We start from the raw sequence: 23,801 nt of genomic DNA on the forward strand, positions 1-23,801 counted from the left end.
TTGTGTCATGGCTTGCTTCCATATTCACAAATTACCTGAAGAGACTACTGATACTGTTTGCCCTAAATGCATGGTAAGATCGCATTTCCACGCATTCGACTCGGATCTTAACCTTAGCCGTCATGCCTCAAGTTCTAGCTTGAACATCGGGTGAGAGACCGAGTTGAGATCGGCGAAAATCATATCATCGCCCTCTGTGCCACAGCTTAAATCATGACACTCGAAGTGCGTCTTTACTTCATCAGGGAAGCTGCTGCACTGAGGCAACTCGGACTCCCATAATGATGATGAACAGTCGACGGCAGATGTCATCTCCATCATCTCCTTGAATTTGGATGACTGAAGCAGCAGCCCTAGGGCTGACGTGGCATTTGCTCGGCGTGGCTGAGTTGGCAATGTTTCTAAACTTTCTATGGGCACATTTGCCTGTTGGTTTTGGAAGTAGCTTATCCCAAGTTGATGAGAGCTTGCAGGTAAACTGGAGCTAGCAAGGCTAAAATTAGGGCTAGGGTTAAGGTCAGGGTTCATGCTTGTTTGACTTTCGCTGCTGTTGTTATTATCATTAGTCCCGGGTTTAAGCCATTTGATGTAACGGCTCAGGTCGAAATTGGTGACAGCGTTGAGTCCACGGTACTCTATAGCCGCCATGTCATATGCAACGGCAGCTTCTTCTTGGGTAGCTGCGAAGTTGAATGAAAAGAAAACATCACAATCATGCGATAGCGAAATTGATGAATGTATGATGACCATTGACCCCCACATTATGCATTCATGCAGAACAAAGTTGTTATTGGTTAAGGTAAGTTTTAACAATTTTTTTCGTGTGAATGAGAAGCTTTCATAGTACTTTTCATCTATCGTCGTTTGTTGCTACCGTATCTTTTTAGCATTTGTTCGGCCAATAGTTTCTTCCTTTTTTTTATTGTTCTTGGGCAAAGAAATTTTCATTATAACCATAAATGAGTGATTTTCTTTGTTTTATCCATGAAACCTATGTGACTCTCATAGTCCTTGATGGGATTTACCATCTTCTGAGCCCTATATTCAATCATTGGCTTTTTAGACACATTCAGTTGACAGCTACCAAACTAACAACAGAATCTCATGTATTTGTTCTATAAGTTAGTTACTCCCTTTGGCCAACTGTTGGAAAGGATATCTCCCTGTGTCTGTTTCTGTGTATATTATAGTGGAAAGACTACTCTTTGACTGGTTATCACGTATAAATCTCTTTAGAAAGCAAAAGTCTCTTGTCTTTTCCATCGTCTGCGGATAAGATATGAATTGCTTTAAGATTTTCTACTAGGAAACAAGAAGCAACACTTATGTCCTAACTGTTAAATTAAGAAGCTTGGACACAGTCAAATTAGTATGTAAGAAAGAGACGCTAAACGAAACGCATAGATGCCTGGCCTCTTTCGATTGGCATTTACTCAATGGTCTACTGAACTGAGAAAGAAACAAGCTGCTAATAGTCCAAAATTTGTTTCCTTTTGTCCTTTAATCCTTAAGCAGTATGATGAGATGAAGTAGATGCATATAGCAATGCTATATACTACAGGAGCAAGAGGAGATGGCAAAGTACCATATGTTCCGAGGTAGAGGTATTTATTTCCGAAAACTCTGCCGATCCGAGCTTCCCATCTTCCATTGTGATGATGTCTACTCATTCATACATTAAAAGTTAATATCAATTTCAACATAATGTAGATCAGTACTCACAAATTACTAAGAGCGTGCAATTTAGAAGATTGTGAAGATCTCTGATGACTATCAATGTAAAGAAAGGGCGGATTCCTGATCTTTGTTAGAGTAGATCAGATGCTTAAGTACCTCGCAACACCTCTGTATTTTGAAACTCCACGAGAGAAACCGTTGCTTTTCCTGCAATTTTAAACCCATAATTTAATGACTGTCATACTCCAAAGAATGCCTCAAAGTGGTAGATCCGTACTTCATTCATAATTGGTAAAATGTTTAAACCTCAATGCATGCAAATGTGACCTGTACCTTCTCAATGTACCGATGTACTCTTCACGAGACTGTCCCTCCATTTCTTTCAGTTCCTTCTCATACGTGGACAGCTGCATTGTAATCTTACTTAAGTTTCTGTAATCTTTTCTCACAAAGTGTGATCGTGCACATTTGTAGAGTGACAAATGACAAAAAAATACCGGAAAATTGAGAATGGTTCCTTCACCCCAGTATTTCAGTGCAGCTCGGTCATAAGCATGGGCAGCTGCTTCTTCATCATCATAAGCGCCTGCAAAGATCACATGAAGCATATATACTGAATGAGATTAACACCATTTGACATGCGAAGTGAATGTAGAAAATTGTTGCAACCTTTCTTGGGTATGTAAATATCAGTATTTCTTTCAATATTCCTAATTCTGTCTTCCCGAGGCAAATGTGTGTGAAAGAGAGTAGAAAAGGAGATCGCGAAACATACCAAGATAAACTGCATTTGCAACCAGATTCCGCAAAAAACAAATGAACCGGCCATGAGAAAAAGAGAGAACACGTCAGTAGCATGAAAAATTACGAGCTTCACAAGTTCAAGAAAAGGAAAGAAATTAGATGGCTTTGATAAATGAAAATGAGCAAATTCCTTGGCGTCCTTTCTTGTTCTGCGATTCATTCCAGCAATTTTTGTCCCACAAATGTGCTTCATATCTTCCTGTCCAACGATGCCTAAAACAAGCATCATAACATGCACACAACAAGCATTATAAAATGCACACTATTTCAAGATAAATGCCTAGGAGGAAAAAAAAGATCGAGAGAGAAATATTGCAAGGGAAATAAGGAGAGGTGTTTCACACACCTAGTTACTCCACGATAGATCGAGCTACGTTGAGGAGGAGAGTCTCTAGGAACACTTCTCCTTGTTCTTTTCACTTTTGTCACACCACCGTTATTGCTTGTAACATTCTCATTTCTCTTGTTGTTATTCACATTGTTTCTCTGGTTTTGCTGTGATAGCTTCGCCATGGAAATTGCACCAATGAAATGCAACCTAATTGTCAATTTACTTGAATAAAGAATAATGAAGAAGATGAAGATGGCGGTACAAGAAATGAAGAGAGAATGAGAGAATATGACTGAGTATTACAATGAAGAGGGTTATAAAGGAATGACACTGAGCAACAGGTTGGAAGAGTGTGAGCTGGCAAATTACGTGTAGCCGGCCGCGAGAGAGTTTCAATTGTGGCCGTCTCTAAACTGCTTATATTGTCTCTTCTCTCTTGTCTTCGCCTAAATCTTTAAGTCATGTTCTTTTAATCATATTTCATTTCCTATATCCGCACTAGCTCCAAATATTGCCTATTGCATCTATACAATGTGAGTTTGTTTGCTTGTGTCTCTGCATAATGATCCTCTGAACTTTTTCTTTCCTATTGAACTGTAGTGCACAACTGAACTACTCCAAAAATTGAAAAAAGTGAAGGAACTCATGCTAGCCCAGTCTGCATCGGTTAATACCATAAAACTAAACAGAGAATTGAATGAATGAAGCACATTCATATCATTGATACTTCGTACAGTATAAATAGAGAGATATAAGAGAAAAATATCATCATTTATAATTATGGTGAAAGATAAACATAAAGATAACAAATTCATCTACATGGAAATTGATAAAACCCAATCAGGGAAAAATCTCTAAATGAATGCTCTGCTTATCTTGATGTATTATCTTGATGCTGATTTGTAAAAGATTATGCACTATAATATATATATCGTGCTACTTGATTTGTTACTTCAATAGGGTTATGGTGTTCAGCTTTATCTTCGAGTCATCAAATTTCCAGGAATAAATAGTTGATCTTATCAAAAGAAACTGGCTAAATCTCCAGGCATAAGCTCCAATCGTAATTTAAGCAAAGCAGAAGAAGCCTGCAAATTTCTCTTAATTAAGTTCTCCTCTGCATCATTTTATTTCTGCATCTTGACTTATGGAACTTAAGACAATCTTCTGCTTGTTCATGCTCTCTCTTTCCACACACACACACATAATTGCTCGTCATACTGCCACCAAATTTTGAGATTGAAGAGCCACCTCTTTCACCTCTTAACAGCTGCAATCTTTCCGGATGAGCTGTTTAGCTACATATGATAAAAAAGCAAGCTAAGAGAAACAATTGTAGATACATTAAAATTTATGTTGTGCAGTGACCTTTTCTTACAAACAAGATAAACTAAATATTATTAGTGCAGACCATTGCAGCCATCATTGCTCCAACCATTACTGGCAGAGCTCCTGTTGAGTACAAATTTCCGAGGTTCTTCCCGTTCTCAACTACGACAAAAGTTACAAGGACCAAAGACAGATTGAAAAACAATAAAGTTGATAGGAATTAGTTAACAATAAGCAACTCGATACATCCTTCTCGTAATGACTCATCCTCATTTCATCAGCCTATGCACAGTATTGTCATCAAATTCTTCTCTGATGCTGTGATAACCCAACGTCAAAAAACTTCAGGAAGTGCCAGCATTCGCTGTCATTTACAACACATACAGTAGAAGAAGCGACATCTCTGGTTCACCCTGCACAGCAGCATTGCTGGATTGCATCTAATGACTCAGCTCAAGACATCACAGAGCAGAGCTTCAAATGGGTGAATGTGTAGGAAAAAGGTTATTAGTAGTATTTAACTCGAAACCTCAATCATCTCCACTTCGCCATCACTGTAGTCCCCCCAACATTTGATGGGTTTCTCGTGATCGATTGCTATGTCGTTGCCCATCTCTTTGGTCTTCACAGAATCTATAGTCTCTGGGATATCATCTTTGGTCTTTCCTTCAGTCTCATGAGGATTCTCCTCATGGCATGACAAGTGATTTTCTAGCGCTGTTTCTTTGATGGAGTGCTTCTCAACTATTACTTCCACAGAAGACTGCTCCTCGGTAGCAACTTCAACTTTATTTTCACCAACCACCTCATCAGCCATATCTATTGGTGATTCCATCGGACTAACTGCAGATGCTATGAAAGCATTTTGAGCAGTGACTGGAAGACCAGTGGCTGATGCTGGATATCCATTTGTAGGCGAGGGAATACCATTTGGTGACAGAGGAAAACCATTAGGAGACAGTGGGATACCATTTGTTGAAGAAACCATATACCCATTAGGGGATACTGGATAGCCGTTGGGAACCCAGGGTTGGCCAGGCACAAACTCAGCTGCATGTGGGTTCATTATTCTTGGAGGGCTGAAGTGGTTCCCATCGCCAGCATGTTCACCATTATGGAAGCCAGATTTGTTACGGGGGACCCGATTTCCAGACCTATTATAGCCACCAGATAGCCTAGGACCGTACGGGACCCTGGCTGTTGCAGACTGATGAGGTGACCTACGGACAGGACTGAGAATTGGAGGAACATTCAATGGTGGAGGCAAGATTCCTCCGTGATCTTTGAGCCCCTGAACTGGAACAGAGCCAAAAACTGGAGTAGTAGAAGGATTAAAGGGTGGCGCAGATGCAGAGAGTTTCTTAGTCATCTCCTTTGCAGCGTCCATTTCATCTTGCTTTCCTACTTCAGCTGCCAAGGGCTTACCACTTATATCACCATTCGGACGATCATGCAGGTTTTTGTTTTCCTCAGCCACCACTTCTTTGGTAGTAGATGCACTTTTCTCTTGCAATGATCTTGTATTTTCAACAGGAACTTGTGAAAAATCCACATCAGAGGAAGTAGTTTGGCCATCAGGTACTATTCCCGACGCATCATTTTTTAAACCAACTGCATCTGAATCTTTCAAGCTATCAGCTGCCTTGATTTCTGAAGCCAGAACGCTGCTACTTCGTTGATTTTCTAGATAAGCAGTGCCTTCAACCTCCACTGCCACAGCCATTTCAACTGTTTGTGGAATGGGGGTATCCGTGGCTTCTTCTGTGGCTCCTTTCTCTAATTTTTCTTGCTCTTCAATTGAAGCATTTTTTGTCATTTCAGCATCTAGACACTTATTCTCTGCTGCTTCTTTCTGAAGTTCCTGATCATCTACATCTTGAGATACAGTTGCCTCATTTAGAGCCAACTCTGCCGCAGCTGTCTCTCCAGAATTCTGCTCACTCGTAACATTTTCTTTGGGCAACTGTTCTGCAACTGCCTTCACTATGGATCCAGGCGGAGCCAGAGCAACTTCCTTATAGGAGAAAAGCTTCCCAGCAGCCTGAACACTGATTGGACAAGACAAGGAAGTCGTCTTAGTAGCTTGTTCACCTGGAGCTGGGCTAGCTGGTGCAGACTTGGGGTTGGGAGTCCAACTAGATGAGGCGTTAGGACTATTGACCTTCGGACTGAAGCTTGCACTTTTCACAAACTTCTTTGTAGCAGGCGTGGATGGTACAATTGAGGTGCCCGGTTCATTAGTGCTGATTTTTGATGGTGGAGTATTATTGGATTTCACGCGGTATCTCGAAGACTGTGATACATTCGTGAAGTTTGTGTTCAGTTTTGCCAGGCTTGGCCTTCTCGAACTAGAAGACCTACGAGCGGCAGGTGAGCGGCCTTTAGGTATGGCTTCCTGCCACCCTTCATCTGAACTGTCATCTTGTACCAGTTCATTACTCATGCCCACTATCAATTGACCTGGCAAAGAAGGATCTTCCTTATCATTTGTAGCCTCAGTATGTTCAGCTTTGTTTTCCTTATCACTTGAGTTCTCTGCCTGAGGATCATTCGGCGATAAGGTTTCATCTGTCTGATAATCCTCAGATGCATCCCAGTTCTGGTCAACTTTTTTCACCTGCATCAAAATTATCATTTAAACCAAGAGCAGCGGAGACATTTACAAAAGAGTAGATATATAAAAGGTGGTTCTGACCTTAGCACGAGCCTTCTTCTGGGCATCCCTCGCTTTCATGTCTGCATCTGGAGCTATAAAATCAAGGAGGTCTGACACGCTGAGACAAAAGAGAGAACATCACATTACTGCTTTATCATACAATACTGCCAGCATCATAAAGAAGTTATAAATCCTAGAGTTCTTCTTTGACTCAACACTTAAAAATATATCTCACATTATATTCTAATAGCTTAATCTTTTGGAGTAAGCAGTACAGCAGATAACTTTATCTTGTTATCAGAGCAAAAGATCTCAAGTTTGATTCCTCACATCCCCTTTTACCCTTTCATGGATTTTCCCTTCCATTATGCACAATGGGCTTCAATAACTCTTTTACTCACATGTACCGTGTTCCCATGCTTCAGTCCTTCGCGTGAGGAGTAAACATAATTCGTGCCATACTCTAATAGCTTAACCTTTTGTAGAAAACGGTCAGGCACAGAACTTTCATGTGAGATGGAAAGTCAGCAAAATATAAAGGAAAAACAATGGACACAGATTAGGTTATCAACATTATGAATTTTCAAAGGGGAAACAAAATCGCTTCAGGTTAAAAATGGGAAACCATAGGTTTTACAAGAAAATGATGCCAATCACATTTTATGAGCATCTATTCATTCAGCACTAAGTTTTGGCCAGAACAGTGGTCAGTATACTCACAAGGACAACAGCGAAAAGAATAGTGAGGCGGCGCGTGTGTTTACAGGGAAGACGTAAATTTTCCACACAATTTTACAAACATAAACTTTATCACTTCTCTTATCTGGTCAGAAAAAAGATGAAAAGTATACGGAGGGATACGGATTCACAAGGTTGATACCTCAGATGACCTTTGCTGGAGATTGAGGCATCTGGCTTTGGTGTACCATTGCGAGCAGCTTCTTGCTGCTCTAGAGCCTTCGATTCAAAATACTCAAGCCATGCAGCCGCATCCTAGAATTTAATTGATTTATCAACTCAGCACCTATGAATATCAAATAATACAAGACGGTTTCTCATAATAAAGTTGGTGGTACCTGTGTACGTAGATCCTCTGATCCAAGTTTGGCCTGCAGTATCTGTAAGGTAGTTTGTTCATGCTGAACACTCAAGGAGTAGGCCTCCATGAGAGAGAGAGCAATTGCAATGGCATGATAGCTGGCAGCAGTCTGGAAGGGAAATAACAAAGGCAAAAAAGAAGGTCTTGTTATTGCCACAATCTGCTGAAACTTGAATAAAATTTTGTCACACATTTCCTGTTGACCAGGGAACTGAACGTATTTTCAAAGGGTTACTTGACAAGCTCATTAACAATGATGACAGAGTGACAGGTGCATGTTAGAGAGATTAGTGGTGAGTTGGTCCAGCATAGCAGTTGTAAACCTTCTGCTCCTAATACTACAGCACACAACTATTGGTAGAAGACCTTGTCAATGTTGACCGCCCAAGTGTTGACTACAATGATTTGTTTATTAAAAAGGTCCAAAATTGGAGTCCAAGTAGAAAGGAAAATCTTCACCCCCATTCTTTCAATAGAATAAAGTTTTTCCCAAGATGCCACTGGCAAGTGAATTTCAAATGATTTGTCAGGGGGTGGTTGGAGAGAGAGAGAGAGAGAGAGAGAGAGAGAGACCTGTATATGATCAGCTCCAAGAAGTCTTTGGTTGCACTTTAGAGCCTCATGGAGGTACCTAAGGGCAACATGAACGTTTCCCAGACCTTCTTCCATCATTGCTACGTTGATGTAGGTGGCAGCAGTATTTGGATGAGATGGACCGCAGGTTAAGTGCAACAGATACAAAGCACGATTCACGTACCTAGAGTAATGAAGGTCAACTCAAAAGTTATAACATGAACTTTAACATAGTCAGGCAATGGTCACATGGTTTGCTTTTAAATAGGTTCTCTCCGGCATTTATTATTCTAAGGAAAAAATATTTAATCGTAGAGGAATGGGAAAGGAAAAAGAGATAAAGCCCTTCACTAAAGCTTATCTTGTTTAGGATGTAGGTTAGATATTCTGGGAAAAGAAAGTAAAAGCATACCTCAAAGCCAACTCTGTGTGTTGAAGCCGATAGTAGAACACAGCAAGGTCCCCGTAACTCTTCATGGTATCGGGATGATCAAGACCAAGCTCTCTCTCATTAATATCCAATGCTTTCTGTTGATAGATGGTTGCCTATTCAAAGTAGAAAATTAATAAGTTCATATCAAACAACATGCTATTAAAGCAATCAGACAAGAATCAAACCATCCACCATAGACAGTAGGTCTCATCTCAAGAAAGTCATCACCAAGTGAAGAGAAGAAACGTAGAGAGTATAGATAGCAATTACCAAAACTATGTAGTAGCAAATTCTGACAGAAAAAAACTAATCCTTTTTCACCTGAACAGCAATCAGATTTACTTCTTTTAAACCCTAACAGTTAAAGTACAAGGTCTTAGAAAGAAATAAATGAAATATCTGTCAGTTTGTTAATTCTTCATGTTGAAAGAATCTTTTTTCTTCTTTGTTTCACTTTGTCAATGTTTAGTGAAGCAGTGGGACGTCAAACAGATCAGTGCCCTTACCAAAATTTAGCTCTGTTTTTTTCTCAGAACCACCCAAGTTCAACACTTTCATACCTAAACTTAAAATTTGATTCTCGACTGTAAGATAGATGAAAAATGTGTAACAAAGAACGCTGCTCAGTAAGTCAAGATGTCAACAGTAACTCACTAGAATGAAGGCAATTGTAATGCAGTTTTTTTTTTTTTGTCAGAATTGTTATGCAGTTGATTTGGCTTTTTTTGTGTTGAATGTTCATACACTTGAATAAATGAGCAGTTAGTTCAAATGAGAATCGGCCTAATTAAGATGAAGTGTGGATAGTCTACATTTGACTCATAACTATTCATTAACATTATTGATATCCCAATTTGTGATGACGGGATTCATATCAGATCATAGATATCTAGAAGTGATCTCTTCATCTGGTTGAGTACTTAATAATGCACATACCTGATTAAAATCACCAGTATGGTAGAGCACCACAGCCAGAAGACTGTATGCTCCTGCTGTCATTCGATGATAAGGACCACACACAGACACCAGCTTCGACAGTGCCTTCAGTTTTTATTAAAAAATCATCAGCTCTACTGCAGATAAGTGTACGATATGATGCCAGAAAAAGAGCAGTCACTCACCTTAGTGCCATAATTAACAGCATCCTCCAGTTTTCCTTTGTCCAAGGAAGTCTTGGATGATTCTAGCAGTGTCCGTCCATCCGCAGATGAACAAGCAACATGCTGCAGGAACCAGTCAAAATCCAAATAAGATCCTAAAAAATAATTACCAATTAGTCTTGAAAGAAAAAAAACTACTGTTCGTCACCTTATAAACAGGAACCATGCTTATAATATCCGACATCCTAAATGGCGAAGGTGACTCCACATCATAGTCCCTTGGAACAAGCTCTAGTCCAACCTGTTGCAAGATTGCTTCAATTACATAGCACAAGCAATACCATGAGATCTGAACGAAAACTTAAGTAAGAGGCCATGTTATCATACTTTGTGGCACAATCCACGAAGAATAGTAAACTTCCTGACATCCTGGCAGCTCTCTTGTTTCCATCGCCAGCCAAACCTTTTAAAAAGGAAGCTTTCCACCCACTTCCATTTTAACTCATCATCACTGATAGTATCTGTGTCAGCATTTTCACTTGATGGTGAGCCTAGCAGTATATTTAGACATGAAGCAACTGAAGCAGCCACGTCAGCAACATTTTCAACTGCTGCCACAACAGCTTGTAGGATATGCTTGTATGCTCGAACAACCATCTCATGTATACAGAGTGACTGCACATGAGGAAGCTTATCGGCGAGTTCAACCTAGCATGATGCAGGAAATGAATCGAAGTGTTAGGCTCCACCATATAAATTCTCCAACAGCTTTAGTTTACGTAAAACATGCACAATCGGTCAGTAAAACCTACATCTTCTTTTTTTGGCCAGAAGGTAAAACCCAGATTTTTTTGGTCATAAAACCCAGATTGACTAGGGTAGTTTAGATAGCAAAATTTCCTCTCCATTATATATCATATTGAGAGAAGTTTAAGCGAAAGCTTCATAACAGATAAGATTTCAGCTAATTAAATAACATGACATCAAAAGATAGCAAATTTTTCAATGTCTCTTTCAAACTGTCAATTCCTTGCACATAGAAAAAAAAAATTCTACGGGACTGCTATTGAAGACATTTATTAAGTGAGCATAAGATGTAAACGTGAATTTACAAAAGATTAAACGAATGTTATTGATTTGGTTACCACACGGCCCAAGGAGCACATTTGCAATCCTCTGGTGTGCATAAAATCAGTCAATGTCCTCCCATCGACTGGTGAAAGCTCGAGGGAACCAAAATCTGCCACCTAAGAAAATAAAGAGATACCAATCAACCATTATGAAAAAAAAATTATATATATATATTGAAGAATTCCAGTCCAGAAAGCAACCAACCAGCTTTGGAAGGGCGGTATCAGCATAATATTTGTGTGCCATTTCGATCAACTCATCTGGCAACTACAAGAATAACAACGGAAAAATTGAATGCATGTGTATAAGGTGAAGGAGATAAAGCATATCATTTTCACCATGCACATCTATTAGAGGATGGCACAGCTTGACACTTAAAGCATTTCAGATTATCCAGTCTTCGGGGAATAAATTGGCCAAAAGAGCTGAAAAATAGTTGGACACGTTAAATATAGCGGTTCTTGCATTAAACAAACCTTAAGGTGCAGACCAGTTTCTGATTCTTTAAGACGCAAATATGCTGCCTCAGGAAGCAGCCCTTTCCACATAATTTCTTTTTCTTCTTGTTGTTTCTCTAGTTCCTTCGGATTGATGCCATTTGATTTGTTGTCAGTCTCATTGTTGCAGCTAATAGGAGCTTCCTTTCCAAGATCGGACTTGCTGGTCCTGACATCAGTCTTTTTCTTTATTTCCTTAAGCAGGCCACCTTGCTTCCCAAGACCTTTAACTGCCGGCTCAAGCTTAGATTCTTCGGTTTTTTTAGCATCATTTTTTCCAGAAGCTTGATTTTGCAAATGTTGAACCCAACATGCCCCTAATTCCCATCTGATAGATCTGGTGCATTTAGTAGGCTCTTCCTGCAACTTCAACAAACTTTCTCCTAAGACCTTCCTTATCAGAGACCTAGAAGAGTGTAAATTTTCAGAATCTGAACTTTGTGTCCGTAGAACGGCGCTGGATGACTGAGGTGAGGATGACTTGTGCAGGAGCATCCGCAGGCTGATGGTCAAAGTTGAAATGAGCACCACAGTCGATAATTGAGAAAACTATCAAGATGTTTAAGCAATACACAACAAAAATTTGTACTGACCTATTCACATTTAAGGCATTTGCCCCTCCTTCAGGATGGTCTTCAATGTCAATGTCCTGAGGAATTGGATTTCCCTCCCAATCTACCTCAGCTGAGACTTTAACAATTGCCGTATAGCCACAATGCCTAACGACCACAACACCTAAAGTAGAAGTATCCTACCAAAAAAAAATTACTTGCAAATTAATATATGATCCCGTACATAATTAACTTACATTTTCAACTTGCATGCCTCATGTCAAATGAAACATTCCGCTACTCACATGTACTGTAGCACTCTCATCAGCAGTTATGCCCTTAAGTAAGTTTCTCTGGGCGAGCTCGTCTTGAGACATGCCAAGGACCTGACTCCCATCATTTTTACAGTCCAGTTTCAAACTTGCATCAGGGACATCCTTAGTCACCTTGATAACTAAATCCCCAACTCTTTCTTCGTGCAACATTGAAACGATCGGATCAGATGTGAAGCAATTATTTGCATCAATGAGGTGCTTGATTGCTGCGACGGCTTTAAAAACAGAAACGTCGACAAAGAGACTATGAAGCAAAAATGCTTTGCGATCACGGATTTGCCTCTCCTCTGATGTTTTACAGGGCATTGCCGCCAAAATGGCAAACTCTTTGGCCCATGGTCTGTAATCATGTCTGCCATCACGTCCATGACCACCACCGTTTCCTCCCCAATTTTCATCTTCCACGGGAAGCGCTGGGAACACTGAAGGATTATCAGTGACACCTGGAGGAACGACCCATGTGTTTGCTCTGAATCCGTACGGAAGATTTCCAAACTAATATTGTAACTCGGGTGAGTTTATTGTCTTGCAACTTCAATAATTACCAGAATTGCAAATTCAATACAATCAGATGTATGTACCTTATTGTGTTCTGTGAAAGCTTTCATGAGAGCTTTGTATGCCTGCAAGCATAGTATAATAAAAATGCTAAATAGGTGATGGCTAGTTGCAAGTTTCTATGATCTGAAATGTTGAGTAACACCAGAAGAAATGAGAAGAAAACCCAAATAATTAGAATATCAAAGAGGGCCAAACTGAGGGCAGAAAACAAAATTGACAGGAGAAAGCATGCGCAAGACAGTTCATCTGATTTCTAAGACTCACCGCGTCAAAAATCCTGCTATTCTGTTGAAGCAGGCCAACCAAAGTATGACTTATAAGAATGCGTTTTCCAGCAGGATAAAACCCTTTCTTTGAAGCTACGACGGTCATTGGCTTACCGCTGCAAATCCGCACCTGCATACACAGTTACAGCCAGAAATTCACTCCCAAGGAACCCAAAATCTTAAAAGTTTATCGGCATAATCCATATATGATAGAAATGGTGGAGTACAAGATAACTAGAAAGGAGTGAGGTCCTCACATCTATCTGGAAGAAATCGTCTTCCGTCTTATCATCGAGGAACGGACGTGTCGATCGCCGGATGTCTGCAGAAGAAACCGAAGAAAATTGTCCAAAAAGAGCATCTTCTACTTTGATGAAAACATGCATATCATCAAAAGACACCAGACAAAGCACCCAAAACCACAGCAAAGCATCATCCAGCCCCATCTCATTACCCAAAAAAAAAAAGTCGGAGAAAACGGCGAGCAAAGGGAACTCACATTGGACTGGAGGCGCGAGATGCGAGAACGAGAAGAAATCATAGAACTGCCCGAGCCGCGGCGGGGGGCAGAGCGAGACCGCCGCCGCCGCCTCCCCTTTGTCGGCCGCCGCCGCCGCAGCATCCCCTTTGTCGGCCTTCTTCTCGCCTCCCGACTTGAGGTTCGGGTCGCAACTGGCGGCGTCTCTCTCGTCGACGGCGTCGGGCCCGGGACCCTGGAACGGCGCGGCGTCGGTCGGGTTGCTGGGCTTGGAGGAGGAGGAGTCCTTGGCGACGGGCCGAGCTAGGGTCTTGGGGGATGAAGAAGAAGAAGAAGAAGAAGGGGAGGAGGAGGAGGAGGCGAAGGAGGTGGCGCAGGCGACGATGTCGAGGAGCCTGCGGATGTGGGAGATGGCGAGCTCTTCGGTGTAGTCCTCTGCGAATGAATGCCCAAGAAACAGGGGAAGGCGAGTGAGGAAATTTTGAATTCGTGAGCTTTTATATGTGCTCCGATTTTTTTCAATTTTTTTTTTTTTTTTTTTGGGATTGAAATTGATGATTACAATTAATTATCGAAAATAATTTATGTTGCGAGAATCGAAAAGTTAATCAGCATGAGAGTTTCTTCCCCTTATATAATATTTATAATATGTACGGGAATTAATAATCATGCTAAGTGTAATTACATTTTGGTGAATACTCAGGTTTATATTATTATCGAAATTTGATTTTTTCAATTTCTCTTTTCTCAAAAAATTTGGTTTATCATGTTATAACGGAAATTCGTGTCGCAAGACGAGCACCTTGAATGGTTTAGAGCTTGCTTTCGGAAAATTTGCATCGCTTCTACTAGTAATTTTTTGTCTAGTTCTTTTAAAACTAAAAGGTTTACATAAGAAAAATGTATATGATTGGAAATGTTAATTCGTGTATATTTTCAAAAGATCAAGTGTTCCCCACTAAATTAAAATAGACTTATGAGTGTCTGAAAAAAAATGTAAAAAATAAAAAGTCAAAAGTAAAATTCACTCGATTTACCGTTACCTTCGGTGATGGTAAGATAACAAGGCTTAAGAGAAAGAATGTCCGCCGAGTCCTTGAGTCTTGGCCCACGAACCTGTTTTGATGCAAGAAATTTGTTCATGAAATAAATAATCATTCGCAAAATCCTAATAACCGCAACGTGCTTACGAAATAAATCTAGTTGCTAAAAAAATATGCATTATACATGTGTCATTTCGAAAACCTCGCACTATTTTTGGGTTACACTACTTGTGTACGTATTAAAAAGGATAAAATTCCTTCATAATAATTAGCTGAGAAAATTGTTTTGTTTGCCCTTATGTCTTACCCGATGGCTCATGTGTTGTCAAATTCTGATTCTCAATATTTGATGTTTAACTCTTTTACTTAAAATAGCAAGCACTTAAAAAAATTTGAAAAATACATACAAATCTTAAATATTGTTTTTTTTTCCTGGGATAGCTAAACAAACCCCAAAAAAAACATTTTTTTCAAACACATATTCTCTACTATTACCCCCAAAAAAAAGTAATTTTTTTTTTTTACTTACGGCCAACAAAATGGTAAATGCAGAAATGCTAACCCTAAAAGCTAAGGAGAGAAAGCACAGCATGTGGTGGCGATCTGATGGCGACATTATTGGCAAATGCCGGATGGACCCACCGACACCAACAAAGCCTCAAGATGTTCAGAAGCAGACAAAAGAGCAAAGAGCTTGGGCTGTACCTCGTGAGATATGGAGAAATTGGTCAGATGACATGTCTCGACGTGGACCGCTAAAAGCTTCCGCACGTCCAAGATCCTGTCCGTAGATATGCCCTGTCGCCAATCCAACCAGACCCCAACGTTAGTTTTCTTAGGTCCTGTGTGCTTAGTATTCCCACATCAAGAACGCCATGTTCCTCCACCACTTCGGGAACTGGGGCAAAAAAATTTAAACCATCCTCGCACAGGCTGCTGCAAACCAGTCACTGTGCAGTGATGACAGACACATGGGTCCCGTTTAATTTCCGAACGAGGGACTCGAGCGAAGTCTACGTTTCGTTCGACTTGCTCTTCGCGATTCTCGAGATGTGATTAGCTTCGTTTCGTGAAAAGTGATGGCATATCAAGACAATGCCGATAAAATATAGATTCATCTTTGCTCAAAGAAATTTACTTTGTTTCGAAGCAAATGATGAAAGAAATTAGCTTATCTTTAGCATATAGCAAAACTTTCATTGTCAATGTATCATTGCACTTATCATGGTGTTTTCGTACGAACGCATAAAGTGAGGTCCGCTTAATTAGGCGTGGCGGCGAGTGATGTCGTGTCGCTGTTGAGAAGGGAGTAAGAAATCGTTGGTACTTCTCATGGAAACCATGACAATCTCCATGTTACCAAGACAAATGGGTGTCAGCACTTGCTAGACATAACACAACGTGGGAAAGTTCAGACCTTGAGTGTCACTTGCGAGTCATCTGGTGTCTCCACAGTAATCTCCACCACGGTGGGCAAAACTGCATAATCATTACCACAGAATCAGTTGGGATTTGAATGTGGCTGAATCTAAAGCATGCCTAAACGGGTATCTAAATACTTGCAAGCAGACAAAGCGGAGTAGGAAGCCAGGAAAAGTTTCTTTTAACAATTCTAAAGTCCAAACAAGATTGAGAAGTGAGAATCTTGATTGAGCTTTATGAGAATCTGACACTAAACTTGAGTGCCCATTGATTTGTTTACTTGTCTTCCAGGCTTTCATCTAACTAAACTATGGAAATGAAGCTGAAAAGTTTAAAATATCAAAGTAGGAAAAGAATGAAGAAGAAGTGAAATGCAGAATGGGTGATGGTACAGCAAATAGCAATGCAAACGGACCTTTCTCTTCCTTCTTCTTCTTCTCTCCTTTGGCCTTGTGTGGTTTTGCTTTGCCTGCTTTGGGAGCCATTTTGCATCCAGAGAGAAAAACTAAACTGTTGGACTAGTTCTAGGACTTTCCTTCAACGGGCCCTCTCCCAAGTGACGGTAATAACTATGAAATAACAGATTGAACTTATCGAATCCACAGCTCCAAACTGCACGCAAAGCAGCCCGAAGGAAACAAAAAAGAAAAGAACTCCGTCCGAAAATTTCGGATACTACCCTCTTCTGCTAATAGAAAAAGAACTGAAATTCGCTCTCTCTGCCCCGAGTCCCAATTCAAGGAACTCTGTTTCCTGGGGAACACGGCTCGAACCCGGGTACCAGTTCCAATGCAAACAACAAAGAAAGGGACGAAACTTCTATCTCAGCAGCTCAAAGGGGGAGCAGAAGGAAACAACAGATAACAGAAGAAGAACCCAGTCAAGTAGCCATTTTTTCTCCTTTTTTTGCCTCAAGCGTTCTTGGAGAGACGAAGCAAGCGCCTGCCTTTACATGGATGGCTAGAGAAAGTGACACTGCATTGAATCGAATTGAATGAAGTGTGCGTGTGGGTGAACGATGTTCTTTGAAGGGTGTGTGTGTGTGTGTGTGTGTGTGTTGTGTGTTGTGTGTCAAAGATTATGCGAAAGAAAAGCTGGGGACAAGGCACGAGAGAGAGAGAGAGTTATGACAGGAAGCGAGGGTGTTGTCTCTCAGGAGGAGGATATAGAGAGAGAGAGAGAGAGAGATGGGGGATTAGGATAAGGTGAGCCAAAGGCCAAGAGCACGCTTGAACACCCGAACACGGAACGAGAGGCTCGGCGATTTGAGGCCTCTCATTTCTTCTGCTCTTCACCCGCAACGGCGCCTCATCTCTCTCTTCCATCGGATTTTGTTGGCTTGTCATTGGAAAGTTGAACTGGCTTGGATTGCTTTCGGGGCCCTCTAGCCATCTCACACGTGGCTTTTTACTACTGTTCGGCGAATTCCCGATGTTACCCGAGTAAAAGCTCCCGTCGTATTTGTAGCCCCTCTCGATTTTACGTCAGCGTGAGTGTCGAAAGTGTCTTAATTTACGCGAATAAAGTTCCGGGCGTAGGCGCACATAACCCGGAAGCCACTAGCACAACGATAACGACTTTTAGATCTACCTCAAAAGGAGAGAGGTCTCAAATACAACCCCTTACTGCTAGACCTGCCAAACGGGTGTATTGAATTGAATCGGGTAAAAAATGATCCAACTCAAATTGATCAATTTCCATATAATACAAATCTAGTAACGCATACTCGACCCAACTCACACCCAACCCGATCCATATTACTAAAACTTTTTTTATATATTTTACCTAATTTAGAAAAACTCATGCCTAAAATAAGGTAAAATTATGGAGTGAGTGAGCGTGAAATCGAGCGAGAACGAAAGAGAATCATAGAGGTGGGTTGAGTCTAGGTAAATTGTAAATCCATTTAGCACCCATATTAAATTCATTTATGACCCACAGAGCTGAGTCAAAACCCATTTATGATCCATTTATTGAATATAACTAACTCATATAACAATTCAGCTCATCAAATATGAATTAATAAATAGATTTATGACCTATTTTGATAAGCCTATTAGTCGCTATTTTTTTTTAATCAAGCAAGTTATAACACCAACTTCACAGTATTACCTTTGTCTAAAGATTCATTGACTATGTGCAACTCTATAATTAGCATGTGTCCGCACTTGATTCAATCTAATCCTTAGATTATTATATTCATGAATTTAATATAGTCCCTAGATTATTGTTAGGATGCACATATGAGTTGTGTTAGAAATCCCACATCGGATAATTTGTGTGGTGTAGAGCGGTTAATATATCCTAGTTGGCCCATAACTAATTGACTTAAGCTTTTGAGTGAAGATGGTTCCAACTAAATATGTTAACGGGATCGGACTTAGCCTTCTCTCTAGGTGGAAGGTATTAGGCTTCTGCTGCGTGCTCCCTGACAAATTGGTATCAGAGCCGTGTTTGGTGCCTGAAGTTAGACATAATTTCCGAGAATAATTGATGTGGTATAGAGCAGTTAATATATCTTAGTTGACCCATAACTCATTGACTTAAGCTTTTGAGCAGGCTCGGATTTAGGCTCCCTCTTGGTGATCTTTCAAATTGGTATCAGAGCCGTGTTTGGTGCCTGAAGTTAGACATAATTTCTGGGCAGTAGGCATTGTGGTGTAACAATGCAGGCCCTTGTGTTAGAGAAATCCCACATCGGATAATTGATGTGGTATAGAACAATTAATATATTCTAGTTGACTCACACTCCCTCTTGGTGATCTCTCTGGGTAAAAGGTATCAGGCTTCTATGCGCTTCTTAACAAATATCTAGTTTATGAGCTAAATTGAACATGTTTCAAAAATTCAGGAACCTTATTGAATAAATCAAAAGTTCAGATACTACATTTGTGTAATTATCACGTAAAAGATTATTAACTAGTAAAGATATCAAGAAATCACCTATATATGATTAGACCCTCAATCATGGAGTCACGATATTTAAATTTTTATTTTGATTTAGGAGTTTTTAGTGTGAATCTCAGGTATTTTTAACTGAATCAACTAAAAAGAAAATGTGGGTGGTGTGATTAAGGGTTTGTTTAGTAATGTTTCTGTTCTCAAAATTAATTTCTGTTCATAAATAGTTTTTTTTTCTATTTCTATTCCCTAGATGAGTTTTTGAGCAAAAAAACGCATTTAGTAACTGCATAAAATTTCTCCTAGAGTCGAAAAAGAACAGAAATGCGTTTGGTCGGACACTAAAAATTTCTATGCCGAATTTTTTCATTAAATTATAAAATTGTCGGTTGAGACTTAACGATTCATGTTTGGATAAAATTGGACTAGAAATAAAATACGAATATATTATGATAGAATTGGATGACCTTAATACAATCATAAAGAAATTACTCTTTATAGACAAAGCAAATACCGGGTGGTGGTCAAAGAAATTGCAATTTAGGGGACTTAACAATTCATGTTTAGATAAAATTGAGCTAGAAATAGAATAATAATATATTATGATATAGAATTGAATGACCTTAATACAATCATAAAGAAAATTACTCCTTATAGACAAACTAAATATTAGGTGGTGGTCGAGGAGATTGTGATTTAGGGTGTTGGATTTTAGGATTGGGGTTAGGGGTTAGGGTTTTAGGATTTCGGTTTTGAGGTTTAGGATTTGGGATTTTGAGTTTTAGGTTTTGGATTTTAGGGTTTAGGTTTTAGAATTTCTGGTTTGGGGCTTTGGGTTTAGTGTTTCGGGTTTGGGGCTTTAGGGATTGGGATTTAGGGTTTGGGGTTTATGGTTTAAGGTTTAGGGTTTTGTGGTTTTCATTTTAGGATTTAGGGTTTGGAATTACGATTTTAGGGTTTAGGTTTTAGGGTTTTGGATTTGGAGTTTTGGGGTTTTGGATTTCCGGTTTTGGGTTTGGGATTTTAGGGTTTAGGATTTGAGGTTTATAAGGTTTAGGATTTGGGTTTATGGATTGGGGTTTTAGGGTTTCGGGTTTCGAGTTTTTGATTTTAGTGTTATGGGTTTTAGGGTTTGGGTATTAAGGTTTTAGGGTTTAGAGTTTGAGGATTAAGGTTCAGGATTTTAGGATTTAGGATTTGGGGTTTAGGGTTTAATATGATAATATCTTGTGAAAGAGAGATAATTGATCTTGTTTCTTTATTATTTTTTATTTTGTTTCAGAAATAGAAAAGTAGATTTTTGTTACTAAACGGATTTATGTTCTTTTTCTATTCCGGGGAATAAAACAACAGAAAAATAGAGAAACAGAAATGTTACTAAAGAGGTGTTTGGCAACTTGTTAAATAGTAAAAATTTCTGTTCTTTTGTTTCCAAAATCAGTTTTGGAGCAGAAATCCGTTTGTTAAAATTTTTGCGCCCGGGCACAAATTTGCAAAAAATTGTTCCCATAATCAATTTTGGAACAAAATCAAGAAGCAAAAAAAAGTAGCTTCTTGATTCTAGAACAATTTTTCCATTTATGATTCTTCTTGATTTTATTCTTTCTTTTTAATTTGTTCTTCATCTTCTTCCCGGCCCACCGCTGGCCCGCCGCCGGCAACTGGCCATCGGCGACCGGCCACCGGCGACCGTCCACCGGCGACCGACCAAGGCTGGCGAGGGTGGCCCTCGCCGCCCCCAGTGACGGCGAGGTCGACCCTCGCCGCCCCCGGCAACGGCGAGGTCGGCCTTGCCCAGATCTAGCAAGGCTGACCTCGCCGTCGCCACCCCCGGCAACGGCGAGGTCGGCCTCGCCAGATCTAGGCGAGGTCGAGCCTCGCCCGGCCAAAGCGAGGCCGACCTCGCCGTCACTGGGGGTGGTGACGGCAAGGTCGGCCTCGCCAGATCTGGGCGAGATCGAGCCTCACCCGGCCATGGCGAGGCCGACCTCGCCATCGTGACTGACAAGGCCGGCGGCGAGGGCCGCGACGCCCTCGCCGGCCATGCCAAGGAAAAAAAAGAAAAATAAAAGGACAAAAAACATAAAGAAATATTTAAAAAATCAAAATATTATTAATAAAAAGAAATTTTGTGTAGTTACCATACGCATTTCTGTTCTTTTTCTATTCTAAGAATAGAAATTTTGGGCAGTTACCAAACGCCTTCAAATGCTTAGAAATTGTTCCCGAGCACAGAATAAAAAAGAATCATTTCTGATCAAAATCTGTTCCCGGGCACATAATGGTTGCCATGCGCAGCCTAAATAGGCCCTAAATTTCTATATTTTTTCACCAGTGCTTGCAAGAAGTGTCCTCTCCACAAGACCCCGAGTGCGGCAGATCTTGCAGGCTCACTTTTGTGGGAGATGTACATTACATTCCACCTCCTGTGCATTCCCAATAACGTAGCACTCTCGTCTGAAAATATATAGAACGTGTGGGACTGGGGCTCGGGGCATTTTCTGTGTTCGATGAACCATGCAACTTTACGACGTTTAGTAATATTCGCGGGATTACGACGCTTCGTCCGTTGGGATCGAATTTAGAGCATTGTAAATGTACGGTACGATGATGCCACGTCGAAATTTCCGTGAAACTCGTGCTCCTCATTATGCTCCGTTGCATAGGTCAATGTAAGAACTCTTAACTCGTGATTCTGAAGTGATACTTAGGAGGGTGTTCTCGTGATGGGTTTGCCACAATCCTTTGATTATGTCCAACACTGCTGAAGATCAAAGACTTGTATCGATTTTTCCAAAAAAAGTTGCAACTGGTACATACGCATATGGCGTGAAGTATATTAGACTCTCGATTGTCTTACTCTCTAGAAAATAAAATTCGATTTATAAGTTAACATATTTATATATAAAATCATGCATTCATCTAACATCTTAAAACTTTTAGAATAATTGATAGCGGCCTCACAAAATTTTATAGAAATATGTCGAGGTGATTTGTAACATGTATCTAATAATTTGATTGTAATAACACGATAAGGAATGACATTTGGATTGATCCATATGCATGGAGTATGCACACATGTGAAACGAGATAACGAATTTCATTAGGTCCATCTAATGTTACCAAAAAGGTTTAACCGGCCGCTATTAGTCTTAGATCGTTATATTGTGAGAGAATTCGATTACATAATTAGCTCAAAGCACAAGTGTCCCCGTCTATCGACAGTGGTGTATAAAAATTCATTTTTTTCTTTGCATCCCGTGTTTTGAGGATTTTCCAATTAGAGTGAGAAAAAGATAATTTCCGGGATGCCCTAATTACTCGTTCAATTTTGCTTAGAAAGAAAAGGCAAAACTCGCTTTTCCTTCGATGTTCAAAGCCAAGTTACAAAATTATTTTAAGTTATGACGAATAATGAGAGGAATTATAGCCGAATGTATATGTCAATATCGATACATATTAAAAGAGCGTTGTGTTACATATTAATGGTGCGTCTGTTTTCGCGAAAAATGAATGATTTGAAAAATATTTTCCTAAAAATTATTGTCTATGTTGCTTACAAGAATTAAGGCATGAAAAATATTTTCATGGTCCATGAAAATATTTAGATTCGATAGTAAAAAATATTTTTCATCGACTAATTATTTCATGCAATATGAATGATCATTTTTAAGAATATATTTTCCAAATCATGCATTTCCCACGAAACAAATGGAGCCTAAGTAAAGTCAAGTCAAATTTAGTGAAATAGTAAAATTCGAAAAAAAAAAAAACAAAAAGGGAACTTAAAAGAGTAAAAACCCGAATCAAATAAGCACCGGCAAACATTTTGTATCACCCACAATGTCAAGTGAGGAATCAAGCATTATCGTATGAATTCAATCTTTGTCTCGACTGCAATTTAGCGAGGTTGCAAAGAAGAGGGGAGAAGAACACTAGAAGTGCCAAAACTTGTGTACGGCGCTCACTTTAGTGCCAAAAGTTTCTTTTGAATCACTTTAGTGCCAAAATTTTTGAAAAACGATAACTTAAGTGTCAACTCTGGTCAGTTTGGCCGGAAATCCGACGTGGTAATTTTTTTATCAATTTTTGAAGCCGATGTGGCTCGCCGGAGGTTGAGTCAGCATGCTCAGTCAGCACGTACACATCAAAACGACGTAGTTTAGTAAGTACACTTGGATTTTTTAAATATTTTTTTTGAATTTTTTTTCCTTTTCTTTCTTCTTCTTCTTCTACCTTGGGTCACCGCCGGTGACCGGAGGCCGGCCACCGGCCACGGCCGGCCGCCTGGCCTCAGCGACGGCGAGGCCGACCTCGCCGTCGCTGGGTTTGGCGACGGCGAGGTCGGCCTCGCCATGGCGGGCGAGGCTCGACCTCGCCCGGATCCGGCGAGGTCGAGCCTCGCCCGGCCGTGGCGAGGCCGGTCTCGCCGTCGCGGTTTGGCGGCGAGTCAGCGGTCGGCGGCCTCGCCGTCGCGGGTTTGGCGAGGCGAGGTCGGCCTCGCCATGGCCGGGCAAGGCTCGACCTCACCCAGATCCGACGAGATTGGCCTCGCCATGGTCGGGCGAGGTCGAGCCTCGCCCGGCCGTGGCGAGGCCGACCTCGCCGTCGCCA

General features: G+C 40.4%; 2 protein-coding genes across 2 annotated transcripts; both read right to left on the reverse strand.

The window, feature by feature from the left end:
- On the reverse strand, positions 1 to 2,994 carry LOC115677357 (AP2-like ethylene-responsive transcription factor At1g16060). Its single transcript, XM_056320824.1, has 7 exons — positions 2,828 to 2,994; positions 2,606 to 2,694; positions 2,175 to 2,263; positions 2,011 to 2,084; positions 1,834 to 1,884; positions 1,586 to 1,662; positions 1 to 680 (listed from the first exon to the last, which is right to left on the reverse strand). The coding sequence occupies exons 1-7, from the start codon at positions 2,992 to 2,994 to the stop codon at positions 121 to 123; spliced, it is 1,107 nt and encodes a 368-aa protein (XP_056176799.1). The 3' UTR covers positions 1 to 120.
- Positions 2,995 to 4,138: 1,144 nt separating this feature from the next.
- LOC115677356 (protein REDUCED CHLOROPLAST COVERAGE 2) lies at positions 4,139 to 17,562 on the reverse strand. Its single transcript, XM_030600511.2, has 23 exons — positions 16,702 to 17,562; positions 16,282 to 16,343; positions 15,570 to 15,662; positions 14,865 to 14,937; positions 13,843 to 14,256; positions 13,601 to 13,665; positions 13,342 to 13,473; positions 13,098 to 13,139; positions 12,487 to 13,011; positions 12,224 to 12,381; positions 11,610 to 12,132; positions 11,338 to 11,400; positions 11,148 to 11,249; positions 10,390 to 10,710; positions 10,211 to 10,303; positions 10,024 to 10,125; positions 9,839 to 9,943; positions 8,882 to 9,015; positions 8,470 to 8,653; positions 7,874 to 8,005; positions 7,678 to 7,790; positions 6,837 to 6,915; positions 4,139 to 6,758 (listed from the first exon to the last, which is right to left on the reverse strand). Exons 1-23 carry the CDS (start codon positions 16,769 to 16,771, stop codon positions 4,659 to 4,661), a joined length of 5,685 nt encoding a protein of 1,894 aa, XP_030456371.2. The 5' UTR covers positions 16,772 to 17,562; the 3' UTR covers positions 4,139 to 4,658.
- Between the last annotated feature and the right edge of the window lie 6,239 nt (positions 17,563 to 23,801).

Source organism: Syzygium oleosum, unplaced genomic scaffold (genome assembly GCF_021117445.2).
Source record: "Syzygium oleosum isolate NSW1041296 unplaced genomic scaffold, Sole_v2.1 Sole_v2.21, whole genome shotgun sequence".
NCBI classification, from domain to species: Eukaryota; Viridiplantae; Streptophyta; class Magnoliopsida; order Myrtales; family Myrtaceae; genus Syzygium; species Syzygium oleosum.

Excerpts from the sequence above, each read along its gene's own strand:
- LOC115677357 (XM_056320824.1), bottom strand. The coding sequence starts at position 2,994 with ATGGCGAAGCTATCACAGCAAAACCAGAGAAACAATGTGAATAACAAC. Across the intron at positions 2,695-2,827 it reads ATCTATCGTGGAGTAACTAG|GCATCGTTGGACAGGAAGAT; the intron begins GTGTGTGAAACA and ends TGCTTGTTTTAG. Across the intron at positions 2,085-2,174 it reads GAACCATTCTCAATTTTCCG|CTGTCCACGTATGAGAAGGA; the intron begins GTATTTTTTTGT and ends ATTACAATGCAG.
- LOC115677356 (XM_030600511.2), bottom strand. The coding sequence starts at position 16,771 with ATGGCTCCCAAAGCAGGCAAAGCAAAACCACACAAGGCCAAAGGAGAG. Across the intron at positions 13,140-13,341 it reads ATAGCAGGATTTTTGACGCG|GCATACAAAGCTCTCATGAA; the intron begins GTGAGTCTTAGA and ends CTATGCTTGCAG. Across the intron at positions 6,759-6,836 it reads AGAAGAAGGCTCGTGCTAAG|GTGAAAAAAGTTGACCAGAA; the intron begins GTCAGAACCACC and ends ATTTTGATGCAG.